Raw genomic sequence first — 18258 nt, forward strand, 5'->3', positions numbered from 1 at the left:
CTAGAGCTCTGGATGGTAGAATCTGGGTGGGAGTGGCTTGTGACAGAGTGGCCCTGAGAGTAGTGTGTGTCTTTCCCTTTTGTTTTAAAGATGCGCTGGATGAAGACCTGCCACGTGTCCAGCCAGGATCACCTCCTGCCCCGAACGGCTTCCGGCAGTTCGGCAGTCGCCCCACGTCACCCAGTCAGAGGCGGGGTCCGTGCGGACAGGCCCCCCCCACCCCGAGCCGGGCGCCTGCGCAGGGCCCGAGTATGGGGAGGCCCCCAGCTCCGGGTCCAGCAGAGCAGACCCCCCTGTCCGGCCCGGTGCAGGGCGACAGTGGCCCCGGGTACGAGACAGACAGCAGCCTGGACTCTCGGGGTAAAGGTAGCAGCTGCCGCAGCAGCAGCAGGAGCCGGAGCCGCGGCTGGAAGCCCATGAGAGAAGCGCTGAACGTGGACAGTGTCTTCAGCGACAGCGAGAGGAGACAGCACAGCCCGCGGCATAAGCCCGGCGCCAGCCACCCCCCCAGGGGCAGCAGGGACCAGGGTCCCGGCCGCTGGCCCACGGAGCCACCCCAGCAGACGTGCTTGATGACCATCTACGAGGACGAAGCGCGGCAGGAGCTGGGCAGCAGGAGTTCCCTCCAGGGCCCGGGGAAAGGCCTCGCGGACACGGGCGTCCCTGCCGACGCGTGGCCGGGGCCGAGGACCGAGTCCGGCTACGAGAGCAGCGACCACGTCAGCAGTGGCTCGGCCAGCCTGGACTCGCCGGGCGGGGAGGGCGCCGGGAGCGTGGAGCCCAGGTAGCTCAGGCATGGAGCCCGCCGGCTCTCGTTAATTATTCGAAGTGGTTTCCAAAGTCCGGGTTCGTGAGGTGTGATGGGAAGAGCGTGAGCTCACAGGAACGACCCCCGGGGACACTCTTTGTTCATTATGTCAAGTTTTTATTTTCAATAGTTCTTTCCGATCCCAACACACACAGCTGTGTAGGAAATGGAGATAGAGGAATGCATTCTCATGGTCAACACGTTGGAAACTATTGGAAGATGCCCCAGGGCGCAAAGCACAGCTTTAAGTGGGTGGTTTAATTCCTCCAACTAGTTCATGGCTATTCTCCCTCTCTGATGTGTGACTCGGAAGTGGGGATATTTCACGCTGTCACAACCCCTGCCGTGGAGCGTGGTTTTCCTCAGAGCGAAGCATGCAGCCAGGCCGTAGGTTTGTGCTCGGTGACTGAGCGTGTGCTGTTGCTGTCCCGGGAACCCTGTCCCCAGCCTGCTCAGCGGCTGGCTTTGTGGGTCAGACTAGCGACTGTTTCTGCTTTTAATTCATCCACAACATTCCAATTTGATATTAGATGGTGTTCTACCACCTGCATTACTAAAAGGCCAGATTTGCAGAAACCAGCTGCCCGTGTTCCATTACCATGGCCGGGAACTTTTTGTCAGCAGGGTAATTGCTCTGGGAAGGGGTTGCTCAGGGAGGGAGAAAGGTCCAGGGCTTCGTAGCCTTGGGTTTTAATTATTGGGCAGATTAAGTTTCCTTCCTCGCCCTGACCTGCTCTGCCCTGAAGTGCTAGGGCTGTGAGTGTCTGCTGAGAGGTAAGTGAAATTGTATGGGTTAGCCATTGCTTAACGGGTGTTGTTTCTTTCTTTGTCTCAGAGGAAACTGAAATAGTAATTCATGGTGGCTGATGTGTCTGGTGTGTGTTTTGTTCTGTTTTTTAGTGACCAGAGTAAGATAAACAACCGAAATACAGAGCGTGTGAACGGCACCTCCCAGCAGAGTAAAAGCCACCTGGAAGGTAAGCTTTTATTCACATAGATTGCACTTGTGGTCCTAAGAGTAAGGAAGCTAAAGCAGTCCCGTCACTGAGAAGTTGGGAGCCTGAGGTGGAAGTGGGCGGAGCCCGTGCTGGGAGCCTTTGAGGAGACAGGAAGGGGAGTGTCCGCTCGGGGAGGACAGCAGAGTCCAGGGTACAGGGTCCTAGCGCAGTGTGTGTGGTTCATGTCGTGTGCAGGACCGCCAGCCTGCTGATGGACCCGGTGATCACGGGCCCCAGCGACAGGACCCCATCGGTACTGATGCTTCTCTGATCACCGCCCTATGGGGATGGGGGTACCCCGCACAGAAAATCACGTGTTTGTTCCTAACGCTTCGCCTACTCCCCGCACTGGCCAGGCAGGCCTCGGCCACAGGCCTGATTGCAGAGGGAGGGACCAGTCACAGGGCCCGGACGATGAGCTGCCGCTTGCACGACACCCTGGTGTCTACCACAGGGTCAGGGCAGAGAGAAACTGGTCAGCAGCTGCGTGGCAAGTTCATTCTGGAAACAGTGGGCAGGGGGGAGAGTTACTCCAGTGCCTTGTCAGCAGCGAGTAGTGGCCCGGAAGCCAAGGATGTTGCGGGGGGGTCGGGGGTGTATCATGTACAGAACTCGGCACTGCTGCCGAGGGGCCCACGGTGTCTAGGAACCATGAGCAATTACCATTGAGGTTGCAGGAACCGACAATAGAAATGGTAAAATTCAGAGGATTAAAAGGGATTTAATTTTTCAAAATAAAGAATAGCCATAAAAATCAAACTTTAAAGCTTGTTTTTAGTGTTTATCGTCCTGAAGGCTGTTGTGGAGGTTATTGTTCAGGTGGCAAACTTTGAATGTGGTTAAGTGCTATTATTTTGTTTGCATAAAGGGTATAATATCAGAAGGAAACACTGATACCGAGGAAATAACCTTCCTTTCCCATATAAATGTCTCGCCTGTTTTACAAGTCTGATAACGTCTGGTGAGCAAGTATTGCAGGAAGGGCTGGCCAGAGGCCACGGCGAGGTGGGGAGCGTGAACAATGACCCCAGTGCAGGATCTTGGCAGAATGGCGCTGGCCTCCCGGAGTGTATCGCACAGGTCGGGGCCTGCAGCCAGGAGTGAGAGCGTGAGAGTGTGCCTGGGTTTCCCGGGGCTCTGAGAGGGCAGGCAGCCCTTAGAACAGGGTTCTCAGCATGTTTGCATTGGTTTCGGAGAGGAGGGCAGGGCGAGAGAGAAACACCAATGGGAGAGCGAGTCACTGATTGGCTGCCTCCTGTACGCCCTAATGGGGATCAAGCCTACCACCCAGGCAAGTGCCCTTAACTGGAATCAAACCCAGGACCCTTCAGCCTGCATGCCAACGCTGTATTCCCTGAGCCAAACCAGCCAGGGCTGAGACAATTCTTATTGTGGTGAAATATGCAGGACGTTTGCCATTCTAATAGCCTTTCTAAGCGACAGCTCCATGGCATGAGGTACACTCACATTGTTCTGCAGCCTGCACCTCCCCACCTCCACCTTCATCTTCTCACTAAAACTCTGTCCCCATCCCTCCCTCCCTCCTACTCCCCGTCCCAACCCTCCCTCCCCTCCTCCCTACCCTGCCCGGCAGTCACCTTGCTGTCTATGTCTCTGAACTGGACTAGTCCAGGCACCTCAGAAAAGGGATCGAACTGACTGTTTTGTGGCTGGCTTGCTTCACCTCACACAATGTCTTCAGGCTTCAGCCATACAGCAGCCATATTTTCTAGGCGGAATAGTGTTCCCTGGTGGGACCTGACGCGTTCTTGTTTGTCCACTCTCTGCTGTCGGACGCTCGGGGCATCTCCGTCTGTGGCACTGGGAGCGGCACTCTGAACGCGGGGCCGGGGCCTGAGAGCCCGGAGTGGCTGCTGGCCCTGTGGTCGTTCTGGTTAATTCCTGAGAAGCCATTCTGCCGTTCCACAGCGCCCTGCTGTGCCCGCGGTGCGCCGCACTCCACCCGCCCAGCACGCATGTCACCGGGCTCTCTGATGGCTGCCATCCTGATGGGTGTGCAGTCCTCTTTTTGTTTAGCTACACAGATTGCATCTGTTAAAATCATTTCTGCCCAGCCGCGTGGCCTGTGAACCAGGAGGTCACGGTTCAATTCCCAAAGCATATGCCTGCGTTGAGGACTCAATCCCAGGTAGGGGGCTGTCGGAAGCAACCGATGGATGATGTTTCTCTCTCATTGATGTTTCTATTTCTCTCTCCTCCTCCTTCTTCCTCTCTTTAAATCAATAAAAATATATCCACTCATCTGCTGATGGGCACTTGGGCTATGTCCAGATCTCAGCTATTGTAAGTTGTGCTGCTATGAATATAGAGTTGCACACATTCTTTCGGATTGGTGTTCCAAGTTTCTTAGGTTATATTCCTAGAAGTGGGATCACTGGGTCAAAATGCAGATCCATATTTAATTTTTTAAGGAAGCCCCATACTGCTCTCCACAGCGGCTGCCCCAGTCTGCACTCCCACCAGCAGTGCACGAGGCTCCCTTTCTCCGCATCCTCGCCAGCACCTGGCATTTGTTGATGTGCTGCTGCGGCCATTCCGACAGGTGTGCGGTGATAGCCCCAGTGCCCATCAGCAGGTGTACATCTACACCATGGAGTACTACACTGCTGTGAAAAAGAAGGATCTCTTACCCTTTGCAACAGCATGGAGGGGCCTGGAGAGATTGTGCTGAGTGAAATAAGCCACTCAGAGAAAGACAAGTATCACATGATCTCACTCATATGTGGAATCTAATGAATAAAATAAATCTAGAGACATAGAAGCACAGGACAGACTGAAGTGGAAGCTCAGAGGGAAGGCGGGGGAGGGTGGGTGGTGGGGAAGTGGTCAGCTAAAGAGCTTGTGTGCAATGTGCCTAAGCCGTGGACACTGCCAATTGTGAGGTGAAGGTCTGGGGCGGGGGTGGCGGGCAGGCTAGAAGGGGTCGGGGCGGGGGGGGGGAATGGGGGGCGTATGTAATACTTTCAACAATAAAGATTTAAAAATAAATATAAAAAAAGAACTGAGTTGGATTTATAGTGCCATCTAAAATAAAGCATGACTGAAGTATAGACACCCTACAAAATTTTTTTTTTAATTTCTTATTCAGTGCACATCAGACCCATGGTTCTTACTGGCTTTGCCTTGCTCACGTCCCTGCCCTGGGTGTCTGTGCCCCTGCCCAGGCCTGGGAAGTGGATTTATTAGGCAGTTAGGGATGTATGCCTAGATCTCAGGACAGATGCTGTATTTGGACTCGTCAGCACGTATGGGAGCTGAATGGCATGGGCATGAGCTGTAGCACTCAACAGAACTGGAGCTGTGGAAGCAAACAATAGAAAAAGAAAGGAAGGATCTTTCATTCATCAGTTTATTTTGTTCATTAGATTCCACTTATAAGTGGGGTTTGCTGGGTGAGAAAGGTGAACCAGGACAGGGAGAAGGAGTCATGTTGGGAAAATGTGAGGAGTAGCTGGGAAGGCTGAGAATACCCAGCAGGGGGTCATCCTAGGGGACCTGGGGAGCTTCCTGAGGGGTCAGGGTCACAGTGAGCAGAGTAGGGTTAGATGTCCACTTCAGCAGTGGTCCTCAGGGATGCCCGAGAGCCAGCGGGCTGGAGGACATGAGACGTGAAGCAAAGTGAAGCATTGGGAAGTAGGCCGTGTTCTTGGTGCTCACTCACGTGTGTTAGACCACAGGGGGAATGTTCACCAGAGGGTATCTGGGAAGGGTACAGGGCTTAATCTTTCAACTTTTCTGAACTCACTGAAATTATCTATACTAAAGACTGGGTCAACCGAACATCTTCTGGTTGTCCAGTCCTCCTTCCTGACAAAGCCACAGTGGCAGGGGGCTGAGGCAGAGGCAGAGGTGGTTAGGGGTGATCAGACCAGCAGGGTAGCAGGGGCCATCAGGCTGGCAGGGGAGAGCCGTTAGGGGTGATCAGACCAGCAGGGGAGCAGTTAGGGGCCATCAGGTTGCCAGGGGAGGGTGGTTAGGGGCAATCAGGCTGGCAGGGGAGGGCAGTTAGGGGCAATCAAGCAGAGGTGGTTAGGGGTGATCAGGCAGACAGGCAGAGGTAGTTAGGGGCAATTAGGCAGGCAGGCAGAGTGGTTAGGGGTGATCAGGCAGGCAGGAGGGTGAGTGGTTAGGAACTGACGTCCCAGGTTGTGAGAGGAATATTTGACTGCCAGTTTAAACCAGCAGTCAGGCATCCCCTAAGGGAACCCGGATTGGAGAGGGTGCAGGCCAGGCTGAGGGATCCCCCCTCCCATGCACAAATTTCATGCATCAGGGCCTCTAGTGTGTGTGTGTGTGTGTGTGTGTGTGTGTACCTAAGCAACCGTTAAACCATTCCACCGGTAACTATGATGCACACTGACCACCAGGGGGCAGACACTCTGACCAGTGGTGTTAGCTTGCTGCTGGATTCCAGTTGAGCCAATTGGGATTGGGTGAGACAGGCTGGACATGCCATGGAGCCCTTCTGCAGCCCCTCTCTGGCCCTGATCGTGCACTGGTGGGGTCCCTCAGCTTGGCCCGTGCTCTCTCACAATCCAGGACTCCTCGGAGGATATTGGATAGCCGGTTTCGGCCCAATACCTGCAGGCCAGACTGAGGGACCCCACCGGTGCACAAATCCATGCACCAGGCCTCTATTTTCAAATAAAAAGTATTCCCAGTAGAATTGAAAGTAAATAACAGGGAAGTAGAGATGTGGCTTTACAACGTCTGTCCAACCTTGGCTGGGAACAGCCCAGCAGCGTCTGGAGGAGGAAAATGAAGGCCAGAGCTCAGTTTGGCAATCGCGTCAGGAGTAAGGAATAAGGATGCCCTAGGAGGAGGAGGTTTGAGGGCGGGAGCTGGGCGGGGCAGGATGGCCAGGGCGAGGTGTGTGGAGGGAGAGCTGGAGGGAGCGAGGAGGAAGCAGGCCTGGTGGGAGGACACGGGGCCTCCTTCCCTGTGCTGTGCTCAGTGGGGTGTTGCAGGAGGTCACACCCAGTGGTATCTCTCCCGGAGCGGAGGGTATCTGCTCAGTCATGTATGCTCAGCTATTACAGATCATACACAATAAGTCTCAAAGGGATTATTAGGCTTTTCAGAAAACTTTTGCCACCAACTTTGGAGTCAGCAATCCTTGGCTCAGTCTCGGTTGAGGGTAGAATTCAGCCTTAGTTCAAGCTGAGAATCTGGATCTTGGAAATGACAAGTTAATCTGTCATTTAAAAAATCTGTTAATTCCCTGAATTTCTTACTACAAAAAAAGTCTACTTCCACTCTGTTGATACTGTGAAAGAGACTACCCTTAATAGTGTTAAATCCAGAATCAATAAATGAAAAAAAATTTCATTGGAAGAGTTTGTACATGTGCCTGTTCACTTTCTCTGAGGTTTCCCCCCAAAAAACTGCAGTGTATTGAAAACAACCCATAATAATAAAAGCATACTATGCTAATTAGACCGAACAGCCAAACGTCCTTCCGGACAAAGCTGCGGCGGCTGCGAGGGCCGAGGGCAGGCCGCTGCGGCGGCCGGCAGTGGCAGCAGCACGGAGTGATCTGCTGGTTGCCTCCCCTGAGGGCTCCTGGGCTGAGGGGGCAGGCTGGGCTAAGGGCCCTCCCCCAGGGCATGGCTGTTCGTGCAGCATCAGAGAGTATCTGGAGGAGGTGCTTTCGCCGGTTGACTGGTTCCTGTGATGCCACATTTATTTTGTTTCTGAGTGTCCCTGACTGCAGAGGGTAGTGATGGCACACAGCACCACCACATGTTGTTGTCGTTTTTAAAACTAAGCGTTTGGTATTGAAATTTAAGTTTGTCGCAAAATAGCATTATTTACTTTTTGTTTAAATTGTAATTCCAGTGAGAAAAGTTTCCAACTCCTGTCTTTTTATTTTGTATCATCCCAATATTTAGTTCCCTGGGAGTGTTGGTAAAATAGCCACTCATGCCCTGACCGCTGTGCTCAGTGGTTAAAGCGTCGGCCTGCGGACTGAAGGGTCACAGGTTCGATTCTGGTCAAGGGCATGCACCTTGGTTACGGGCACTTCCCCAGTATGGGGTGTGCAGGAGGCAGCTGATTGATGTTTCTCTCTCATCGATGTTTCTAATTCTCTATCCTTCTCCCTCCTCTCTGTAAAAAATCAATAAAAATTTTTTTTAAAAAAGTAGCCACTCATTCCTGCAGGATAAATGTAGGCAGAAATAGTTATCCAGTGAAATTCTGTGCTTTTTCTAAAGTATTCAGACCATATTTGCATGTCTTATCATTGTAGACCAGGTCATTAAGTAGTATATGCCTGCTCTTGAATGGTTAGGCTTTGTAACAGTAGTGTTTCTCTTCATTCTGAAATCTCCGGACAGCGAGAGGGCAGTTTGGTTTTATGGTTCCGTAAGTCTGTTCCTGACTGCTGGGCTTTGGTTTTTTTGTATGCAGCATCAAAGTTAGCATTTTTAGTTAAAGTGCTCTGCCCTGACATCAGCCGTGCCAAGTGCTAATGTCGGTCTGTTTTAGATTTGCAAAGAACCTGGAGCCAAAATGCCCGTAAAGACACATGATGTCTGTCAGCAGGAGAGGAAAATAACGCACCTATTTTTAAGGTAGTGGGATTCTGAAGTCAGACCGCTGGGTTGAATGCTTGCCATAGTGACTGATATTCCACACCCTCGCAGAGCTCTGCTGCCCGCTGCTGCCGGCGGTGTGGACACTTGGACAGAAGGAAAGCGTTCTTTAAGAATTGTTTATTTCTTGTGTGTGTGTGTGAGAGTCTGTTAGACTTGAAATTATGTGAAGCTAAAAAGCAAAATAAATATTCTAAAGTTAATATCAAAATGGGTAGGAAATTATAATGTAATTTTAAATTACAAATGTTTTAGGCTTTAAATATTGAAAAATTAGCCAGGTTCTTTTGACATTACTTTTTAACCATAAAGTAGCACAGGGGAGGGGGGGAGGCTTAGTTTTTGTCTGGGGTGGCGGAAGGTAAAAAAACGTATGGCAGCTCGCTTCCGCACTAAGACTGGGGGCGTCACACCCTTTTATTCAGGCGGCGCCAGCGTGGTGCTCGGTGGAGACCTGACAGGTGGGGAGGTCAGAGACGGCTCAGGGTCCACTCCCTGGCCCGGGCCCGGGAGCTGGGCCACGGAGGACGGGGGGCTGCCCAGGCAGTTGCTTGTTGGTTCTGTGGATTTCCATTGTGTGTCCTCCGTGTGCTAGACACAGCTGGCCCCTGGGAACCAGTAACAGGTGAAGAGCGTCCTGGTCTGGTGGGAGCCAGACCTGTGCCTCCCCATTCCGCCGGGAGGTGTCAGTACGTGTGAGCAGCGTCGCAGAGAAGTATTAAATCCCGTGAATAGTACACAGCTCTTGCTTGGGAACTGCTTCAGGATTTAACTTGCAGAACTGATCAAAGTCAAATACAGATTTTTTGGTAGGGTAATATTTAGATGTTTGGATCAAGTATGGATTCCACCTGAATTCTGAGGGACAGGGTAGTTTTTATACATATACCCTGAAGATCAACTTAGGGACAAAGGGCATCTATGATAGAGTTCCATATTATTGTTTAAAAAATAAAGTTCTGTTTTAATACCTTTGCTTCATTTTCTTTGATCTTTAATTTGGTGTGCATGAGGAGAGGAAATTGAGATAAATGAACATGATGAAAAGGTCACCTAAAATAAGGAGAATACAAAAACTTAGTAGAACGGTACAGACTATAGGCAATTTGTTGAAAATGCAAGCTGATGCCATGTATTTTACCTTGTGTGGGCACCAGCCCCTTAAAGTGCATCGTGAGACTCGATGTTCAAACCAGCGGCCCAGCTTCGTCAGACAGACGCTGTGGATGACCTTGTACTGAGGGCACATGCGCACAAGGGCTCCGGGCGCCGGGAGCCCCGTGTGACTGCCGCCTGGCCGCAGCGGAGCGTCGCTGGGCCGCCTGCCTTCCTGGGCAGGAGAGGGGAGTGTCTCAGGGCATGGCTGCCGGAGCTCTTAGGAAGACAGCTGTTTGAATGGAGAGCAGTGGTTTACAAGCCTTTTAACCGCATGTCATTATATTGTTACAAAACACCGAGGACCTCTGGGTCATACCTATCAATACTTGCTCTGGTACGCATTAGGCCAAACATTTTAAATATTTACTCAAAGTATGTCTTACTTTACTCACACATGGTTTTATAACAGCCATGATCTTTATTTGGAATTATTGGTTTGCTAAATTAAGTAAGTCTTCTAGTCCTTGACACTTATTTTTTTAGGAATAGTTCATCCTTACACCCCCCTCCGCCCTTGTTCTTTACCACCCTGTTGCCGTCCATGCTGTGCATATGAGTATGTAAGCTCTTTGGTGTCTCTTCTTGTCCCCCCACCCCCACATCGAGGTATGTCAGTCTCTTCCATGCCTCCTTGCTCAGGTCTTATTTTGATACTATCTTTATATATCTTTTTTTAAACCCTATTTGTTGATATCCCCACCGACTTTAGCAGAAAGTCTTTGTAGTTACTGGGAAGATAAAAAACTCACAGAGGTAGATAATAAGTTTTTCAAAAGTCTTACTTTGATCTAAAAGCTTGAATTTCATCATTGGCAATAAACACTGCCAGTTGGTTTTCTTGGAGTCATATTTTCACTTCTTTAACGTTCAAGAAAATTTCTGCCAAATAACCAAGTCTGATAATCCACACTTGTCATCATTTTCAGTAAAAATGGTGTTCAGTTGTAGAGGGTCAATAAAGTCATTATTATCCACTTCTCACAGCCCACGTGGGCGGTCAGGGTTGGCGTTAGTCGGTGGTGGTGGTGGTGGTGGTGTATCGTGGCCCCCGGGGTGCTCCTACCTGTGAGGCAGGGAAATCAGTCCTGTGGCCTCAGTGCTAAGGGAGCGGCATTGTCGGCTGAGGGCCCGGTCAGCCGTGACTGCAGGCTCCCACCGAGCCCTCCGTCTTCCAAGTGAGGGTTCTGTACCTCCTTAGCGGTGGGCCTCGGGCACGTGGGACACGGGCACCTGAGACACGGGCCCCAGGCCGTGCCCAACCAGGGAGAAGAGCATAATTCAGGCATCGCTGACACTGGAAGTGGTAACACGTTGAGGGAAGAGCCATTCTGTGGAAAGGGCCGGAAAAGAGGTGCTGTTTGAGCTGAGTGCTGAGGAATCCGTTTGCTTGTTAATCGGACAGTTTTTAATGCTCCCCCTTACCTCCCTCCCCAGGCTGTAGAAAAGAATTCAAGAACTTGGAAGTAGGCTGTAGGTCTCATGACCCGGAATCCCATCCACAAACGAAAACCCCTGTGATAAAGAGGTAAGGAGAGGCATTGGGAACAGTAATGTCTTTTCCTAAGGGGGTGCATCAGAGGAATGCCGTGCTCACCAGAGGCCCAGTGCACACTGCCACCCGCAGCCGTGGTCTGCAGCATGGTGATGCCCATCTTTTTGGGGTCAGCTAGCAGGACATATACTAAGGAGAGGGGCCACGGGTGCTACACGGTTGTTTCAATCCTCATAGATCCTTACAAAGTGGGTGGTATTTTGCAAGAGAAGATTTGGGACTTAGATGAAGTAATTTGTCCATAGTAGGGAGCTCAAACCTGACTGCAGCTCTCGTCTACCTAGCAAAGCCTCAGCTCCTCATCACTATGTAATGCCCATGATAAAAATGGCCAGGTGAGCAGAAGTATTTTATCTCCACCTTGGATGTTAATTACTACCTAAGTAGACGTTATCTTGGTGAACTAGATTATTTTAAATTAGTGTCCTATGCTTACATGTCAAGATTAAAGTCCCTCCGTTACTACGAACTCTGCAGTGCTGGTTGGGTAGTGTCTGAGGGGAAGGAAGTGTTTGCTGGGACTATCTTCCTGAAGTCGCCGAACGTGTCTGCTGGGCGGTGAGGTGAGCGGCCAGCTCCTCCGCTCCGCATGCCGCCACATGGGGCTGTAGCTTCGCTTTGTGTTTCCACTTCAGGCCCCGTGGACGCGAGCCCAGCGGGAAGCTGCTCCCTGCGCCGGGCCCACCTGTCCTCCGGGACCTCGCAGCCAGTGAGCACCCCTCGACGGGGGAGCAGAAGCTTGAACAGGACAGCGAGGGCCAGTTTCCCGCGCGGCCAGATGGAGGCAGTTCCGAGGGGACAGGTTTACGTGCTCCCACTGATGCTAGTGCTGCTTCTGGAATGAGAACGAGCAGTGATGAGGTCTCACCAGCCTCGGTGTGGCCCGTGCCCGGGAGAGCTGCCCCCCTCGCCCGGCAGTGCACTGCCACAGACTTGTGTCACCCAGAGTCCTCCCCGTCCAGGGGCCGCGGGGCTCCGTCCACTCACAGAGCCGACGATTGCCAGGTGCCAACACTCACTTGCCAGAATCCACCCCCCCCTTTGCCACCAAAAAGGTATGCTGTGCCCGGCGTGCCACAGCCGGGGAAAACCGGCCCTGAACCAGACGCCAGGCCCCCAGAGGCGCCCAGAGCGCACTCGGCTGGCCCTCCGCCACTCCGTGCTGGGACTGCGGCCGCACCGGGCTCCACGGCGAGCGCCCCGTCCAGGGACGAGAGGCCCAAGCAGCCGGTCCCAGCGCGAGAGCGCGTGGGCGCCCCCCGGAGCCACCCGGCCAGCGCGGCCAACGGTGCCCCAGCAGGCCTGGGTACAAGTGGCACTGCTCCGTGCCAACCAGCAGCAGACCGGAGCCCGGCCTGGCCCGGGGACACCGTCTCCCTCACCACCTACTTCTCCGTCGACAGCTGCATGACTGACACGTACAGGCTGAAGTACCACCAGCGGCCCAGGCTCTGCTTCCCGGAGGGCTCCGGCTCCGGCTCCAGCTCTGGCTCCGGCTGCGGGAACTCGGCCCCAGGACCTGCGCAGCCGGACAGTCTCGGGACGAGCTGCCCTCCTGAGCACAGACACAAGCCCAGCGTCCACTGTGACAGGTGAACCACGACCCGCAGCCTCACGCTCAGGCCATCACAGCACGGGGAGATGGACGGACCGCACTTAGTGAACCATGAGGTTAAAGCTGTGCTGTTTCCAAGTCATCCGTCACTTTAACACTCTCTCGTACGTTGTACCTCGAGACAATCAACTTACTGTGTTTTAGAAATCCCGTTGAGTCATCTTGGCTTGCCTCGAAAAACAGACAATCAGGGATGTGCAAAAAGTCACTTATTGCATGGTGTGGCTGACTAAAAATGGAGCCTGCCCCTTTGTTTGAGGTTGTAGAACCCCGAGAGAAGAGTCAGACCTCGTGCGTGGAGATGGCTACGCCGGCTGACGCAACAGTGCCCGGGGGTGTACTCGGCAGGCAAACAGGCTGGGCTTTCTGAACAAGCACTTTCTCGTGGGGCCAAAGGACACTTCGCCTTCCCATGGGTTCCGACTTCTGGGATAGTTGGCTACGTGTGACCTCTCCATGTCTTAGAAAATACCGACTCATGAAATTGATAGCATTTGGGGGAAAAGCCTTAATGATAAAGACATTTTTAAAATATATATATATATTTTTACTGATTTCAGAGAGGAAGAGAGAGGTTAATAGAAATAGAAACATCATGATGAGAGAGGATCATTGATCGGCTGCCTCCTGTATACCCCACACTGGGGATTGAGCCTGCAACCCGGCATGTGCCCTGACTGGGAATCAAACCATGACCTCCTGGTTCATAGGTCGATGCTCGACCACTGAGCCACATTGCTGGGCAATAAAAAAAATTTTACATTCAATACTCAAGGTCAAAACAGGAGAAACTTAATTTTGCTCCTAGAACTCTCATCTTCAGAATGCCTAGTTAACATCAATTTGGCCTTTGACTGTCGTATCAATAAACAATACTTCAGCCAGGTAAGCTAAAAATAATAAAGTACTTAGCGTTAGTATTTATTTATCGTGTTACTTTTTTAAGCTTTTGTATGCAATGTGAACGGTTTTTACTTTGGGTAGGTTTACTGTGGGCTGCTAGGAGCCAGTGTGGGCAGTTGACCTGGTGCCCTGGGGACCTCACTGTGACTGCCTGGACTTCCCTGCCATCATCTCTCCCGAATCTAGGATGGCAGCCTGTTTTATTGATTTTCTGATTCTTATATCTGAAAATCTTACTGGGTTTCCAGATAAAATTGTTGCCTTTGATTTAGAGGGTTTAATTTTAATGAAATGTCATTTTACCCTAACTACGTTCATGGAGAAGGCTCTATTTTTTAAAAAAAATAATCTTCCATTATCACGATGAACTCACAAGTGGGAGTTACTTTAATTGACCATTACTTTACTTTGTCGTTTTGTTCTGAGGAACCTCACTGGCTCAGCTGAGTTTCACATTGTCCACTTCAGAGAACGACACACCGAGAGCTTTTCTTGCCTTTGCCGATGGTAGTTTATAGGTCGGACTTGGTCACTCTACAAGCTGACGACTAAATTTAATACTTTGACCAATTCCAAAAATTAAAGTATTCCAAAGTGTAAATGACTAACAATACTTCCAAATAGGAAGTAATTGCTTATAAAAGTCTAACTTACCCAGTTTTCAAATCTTACAGTTGTCTTCCACCAAGAAGGGTTTTAATAGTCTTTTCTAACCATGACAGTGATTATCACCTCTCTTCATTTAGAAATACTTGAATATCAACTGAATTAAATTTTATCTTTTTTAAGAAAGCTTATTTTAACGTGACTGAGTATGGAGCATTTGTAAATATTGTAAACTTTGTAAAATTGTATTTGAAATGTCAGTGTATATAAATAGTGCTTTTATAACATTGTAAAATACTAGAAAACAAGCTTCAAGTATTTTTAATGGCTCTCAAAACCTTTTGTGTAGGTTTTTATTCTACTGATCAAGATGTTCAGTTGAGATGTATTATTTGAAATAGTTAAAGCAATTTCTGATATTTAACAACAATCTCATAGATTTGAATTTACACTCACAATTGAATTTAAACATCAACTAGAAATGTCCCCTTTGGCTCGTTAAGTGCTGTCCAGTCGGAACATCCCGAGTCATGTACCAGCTCGGACAGGCTAGAAATGGCCGTTCGTCTCTATGTGATCCAACACTCCAAACACAGTTTGAGTGCTTACTTAGTAACTAATTCACATGTACAATTTTTATTTTTAGGGTGCCTATTTTTTATAAGTGTCTTCCGCTTATAAACTTACTATGGTAACTTTTGAAATAATGCAACCAATTGTCTTCCAAATATTCTATTTTCATGTGAAATGAGTTTTTCCAGTTCAAATTTTTGGGAGTTTTTTTTAGATAAGCTGTTCTTTGTTGGATCTTTGCATTCATGAACTTTCTTCTCTCCCCTCCCCCATGTGGATTATGTATTTTATGTGAAATTTAAAGTTCAGGGGACATGGAGCATCACTGACCAAGTGTCATCACGGGAGGCTCCCAAGGGAAAGGGCAGTGACGCCGGAAGCAGCCCCACGGGAGCTGGCAGGCTCGGTGAGGAGCCAGGTAGCACTCCAGGCCTGTGATGAGGGCTGGTGGCACACAGCTCCTCAGCTCCACCAGAGCCGCGGGGAAGCAGGCGTGTGCCAGGGAAGCGTGGATGTTGACACTTGAACGTCATACAATTTTTACATGTCAGGAGATAATCTGTTCTCCCCCGTTGCTTTCTCAGCTCATGGGCCTTATAAAGAGAGGCAGCGGGCCGGCTGTGGCCCATGGCCAGTTTCATGAGCCGTGTCCTGGAGCAGCATCCACACGATGCCCTCCTGACCCTCGGCACCCACAGGCTCTGAGTCTGCAGTTCGAGGCTGGGCACAGGCAGACCTTCACACCCGAACACTTCGAGGCTAACGGCCTTCCTCACAATTGCTGATGTGCCAGTTCATTTCAAATGGTTGTGGACAATCGTTTTACTTTTAAGCTTGTGAAATTTATATTAAAGTCATATTGCTGTCATTCTTGTGGTGTCTTTGTCCTTGCCGTAGCAAGTGTGCCAGCGTTCTTGGCGTCCCATTACCAGGGTGGAGGCTGAGAAGGCGGCACTGCTTGAGGCCACAGCTCAGCGGTAGTGCCATTTCTTACTCAACACCTGGAGGACAGGTTCCGCCTCACCTGCCACTTCTGGTGCCATTCACAGCCAGGCCCAGCTCAGAGCCTCCGTGTACCCGTACAGAAATGCTTCAAAGGTGCCATCGATGGATGGAGGCTGATTTTAGGCACGGAAAGGTAGTATGCAGTGCAAGCCCATGTGTGACAACCGTAAGCAAGGACATGAGAACTTCCATCCTGTCACAGCCTCATGTATACATCAGACCAGTCAGCTGCACAATAAACTTTATTGGACAAAATTACCAGCCAGCAGCACAGAAACAATTCATACAATGTTTGGATACGCAAGGAAATTTCAGGTCTGTTTCTCTGATGCTACAATCTTTGCCCAAGAGGTTTTTTTCAGACTATCAACGGTGCCTGGAGGCACTGTTGTTAACCTGTAGGTGACAGATCCCACTGTACCCCAAGTGCCATCCTGAACGGTAGAGGACACAGAGTTCACCAGATCTATGCCTTGATTTGAAAGAGGGCATATCCCCCAAAATGTAGGCAACTCACATACATCAAACGTCCCTAATTTCGACAAGAGGCTGTTCCGGGCATTGTCTTACAAGTGCTCAAATGTTTGTTGAATGAATAAATATGCTGATTTTGCTGAACAGTTACAGTAATTATAAAAACAAAGGTGTTTTGGCCACAAGTATTCTTAATGTAACCCCAATAATAAATAAAGGACTGAAACACACTGTCCTATTTTAAGAAGTTCAAGAGCTTAAAAGGAAGAGGGGGAGCACTGGGCAGGAAGAGCTGCCCATTAGCTTTCCACTACTGGCTACTACATACTTTCTCCAGGGTTCTGGCAGCCAGGCAGAGAGGGGCCCACTCAATCTACAACTTCAGCTGGACTCTTACAGCCAGTAATCTGTAGACCTGCATTTTCTGTATAGCTTCTAATTCTTTTCTAAAATTCTCCCCTTGCTTTCTAGGAATTTAATTTTAGATACTTCACCTTAATAATTCACCATATATAATATTGCATCGTACTGTAAACCCTGGTCAACCCTGAAAATGTTAAGGGAGTCATTGCTGTAGTTCTTAATGAATACACTAAGGCTTTCTGTACAACTATTTTAATTCAGCTCCCGAAAAGCCCCAGCTATTTGAAGAAAGTTTTTAAACATGAATCAAAGAATCTAGTTTTCAGAACTTAGTTATGAATGGGTGAGGTCACTACCCATTTATTATAGTCCCCGAAAGAGTAAGGAATGTGTAAAAAGAAAGAAGGTCCCTTAAGAGTTTGAAATTCTTCAGTTGCACAATCCTCTTTGTTCAAGAAGTTGTAAGTCACGTTCAGAGTTCAGTCCAGGAGCCACCTTCTTGATGTAGATACCAGGCAATCCATCTGTAAAAACCGATTATTTGTCAACAGTGTTTACTTTTTCTTCCCATAACACTTTATGCCAACTTCTGAAATTGACTGTCTCGGTGACTTGCCTATTCCGGATGAATGACATTGACAAGAGCAAAAAATAGCCCGAGCCATTGACCAAAAGGCTTGTTTTCTACCCAGAGCTGAAAATTCAGGTGATTAAAAAAAAAATCATTACACTCGGGGCACATCTCTACCAAAAAGGGGGCGGCGGCGAAGAGTGGATAGTCTCCCTCTTTACAAGTGGCCCCACGGAGGATTTCACAGAATCACCAACTCCCCCATCCGCCACCCACCTTCCCCGCTCACCTGCCAGAGCCAAGAACCCGGAGACAGGGGCCTCGGGTACACGCTTTCGCTCCCCAATCTTTGCCAAAACGTGGGCAGCCGCCTACCCAGGGCGCTGACTCCCAGTGTGATGACGAGGGAATCGAGAACCCCGACCAGGCGGCCTCTGATCCCTTTGCCCACAGGCGCCTTCGGTCAGGCTTCTGGGCTCCACTGGACCTCCGCGCCCCCCAACTCCCTTCAGTCCTGCGTCCCCCTCCTCCTCGCCTTCCTCCCTCGCGGCCGGCACTGCCCTCGGGGGCGGCTGGGAAGAGGACTGGCCGGGGGAACCAGAGCTCGGAGCTCTGCCCGCGGTGTGGGGTGTGCGGGGGTCCGGCCGGGTCCGGGGGGGAAGCTAACGCCACTGACGTGGCAGCCCTGGGAGTGAGCTCGCCTGGGACCCGAGCCCCCGCGCGGCGGGCCCGGTGCGGCCGCAGGACAGTCCCGGGGCCTGGCCGCCGCGCGGGGGCCTCGCCCGCAGGCAGACCCGCCACTGGCGCCGCCGCCCTCGCCCGGCCCCGCGGTGCGCCCGGAGCTCCAGGCGGCACGGCCTCCGTGTCTCCGGGGCGAGCACCCCCCTCCCCCGCGGCTCCACCGGGGCCGCACCCGGGCCCCGCGCCCGGCTCCACCGGGGCCGCACCCGGGCCCCGCGCCCGGCTCCACCGGGGCCGCACCCGGACCCCGCGCCCGGCTCCACCGGGGCCGCAC

The 18258-nt window shown here is 51.0% G+C and overlaps 1 protein-coding gene across 3 annotated transcripts in view; it reads left to right on the plus strand.

Moving 5' to 3' along the window:
- USP53 (ubiquitin specific peptidase 53) overlaps window positions 1–15698 on the plus strand; it is a 50206-nt gene extending 34508 nt beyond the window's left edge. For all 3 annotated transcript variants that reach the window (XM_084883394.1, XM_084883395.1, XM_084883396.1), the window contains 4 exons: window positions 91–784; window positions 1709–1785; window positions 11016–11106; window positions 11769–15698. In XM_084883394.1, coding sequence (XP_084739520.1) covers window positions 91–784; window positions 1709–1785; window positions 11016–11106; window positions 11769–12729 — 1823 coding nt within the window. In that variant the 3' untranslated portion in view covers window positions 12730–15698. The remainder of the gene's footprint in view (window positions 1–90; window positions 785–1708; window positions 1786–11015; window positions 11107–11768) is intronic.
- The last annotated feature ends 2560 nt before the right edge of the window (window positions 15699–18258 follow it).

The sequence above is a fragment of the Pipistrellus hanaki genome (genome assembly GCF_964339955.1).
Source record: "Pipistrellus hanaki genome assembly, chromosome: 5".
Classification (NCBI taxonomy): Eukaryota; Metazoa; Chordata; class Mammalia; order Chiroptera; family Vespertilionidae; genus Pipistrellus; species Pipistrellus hanaki.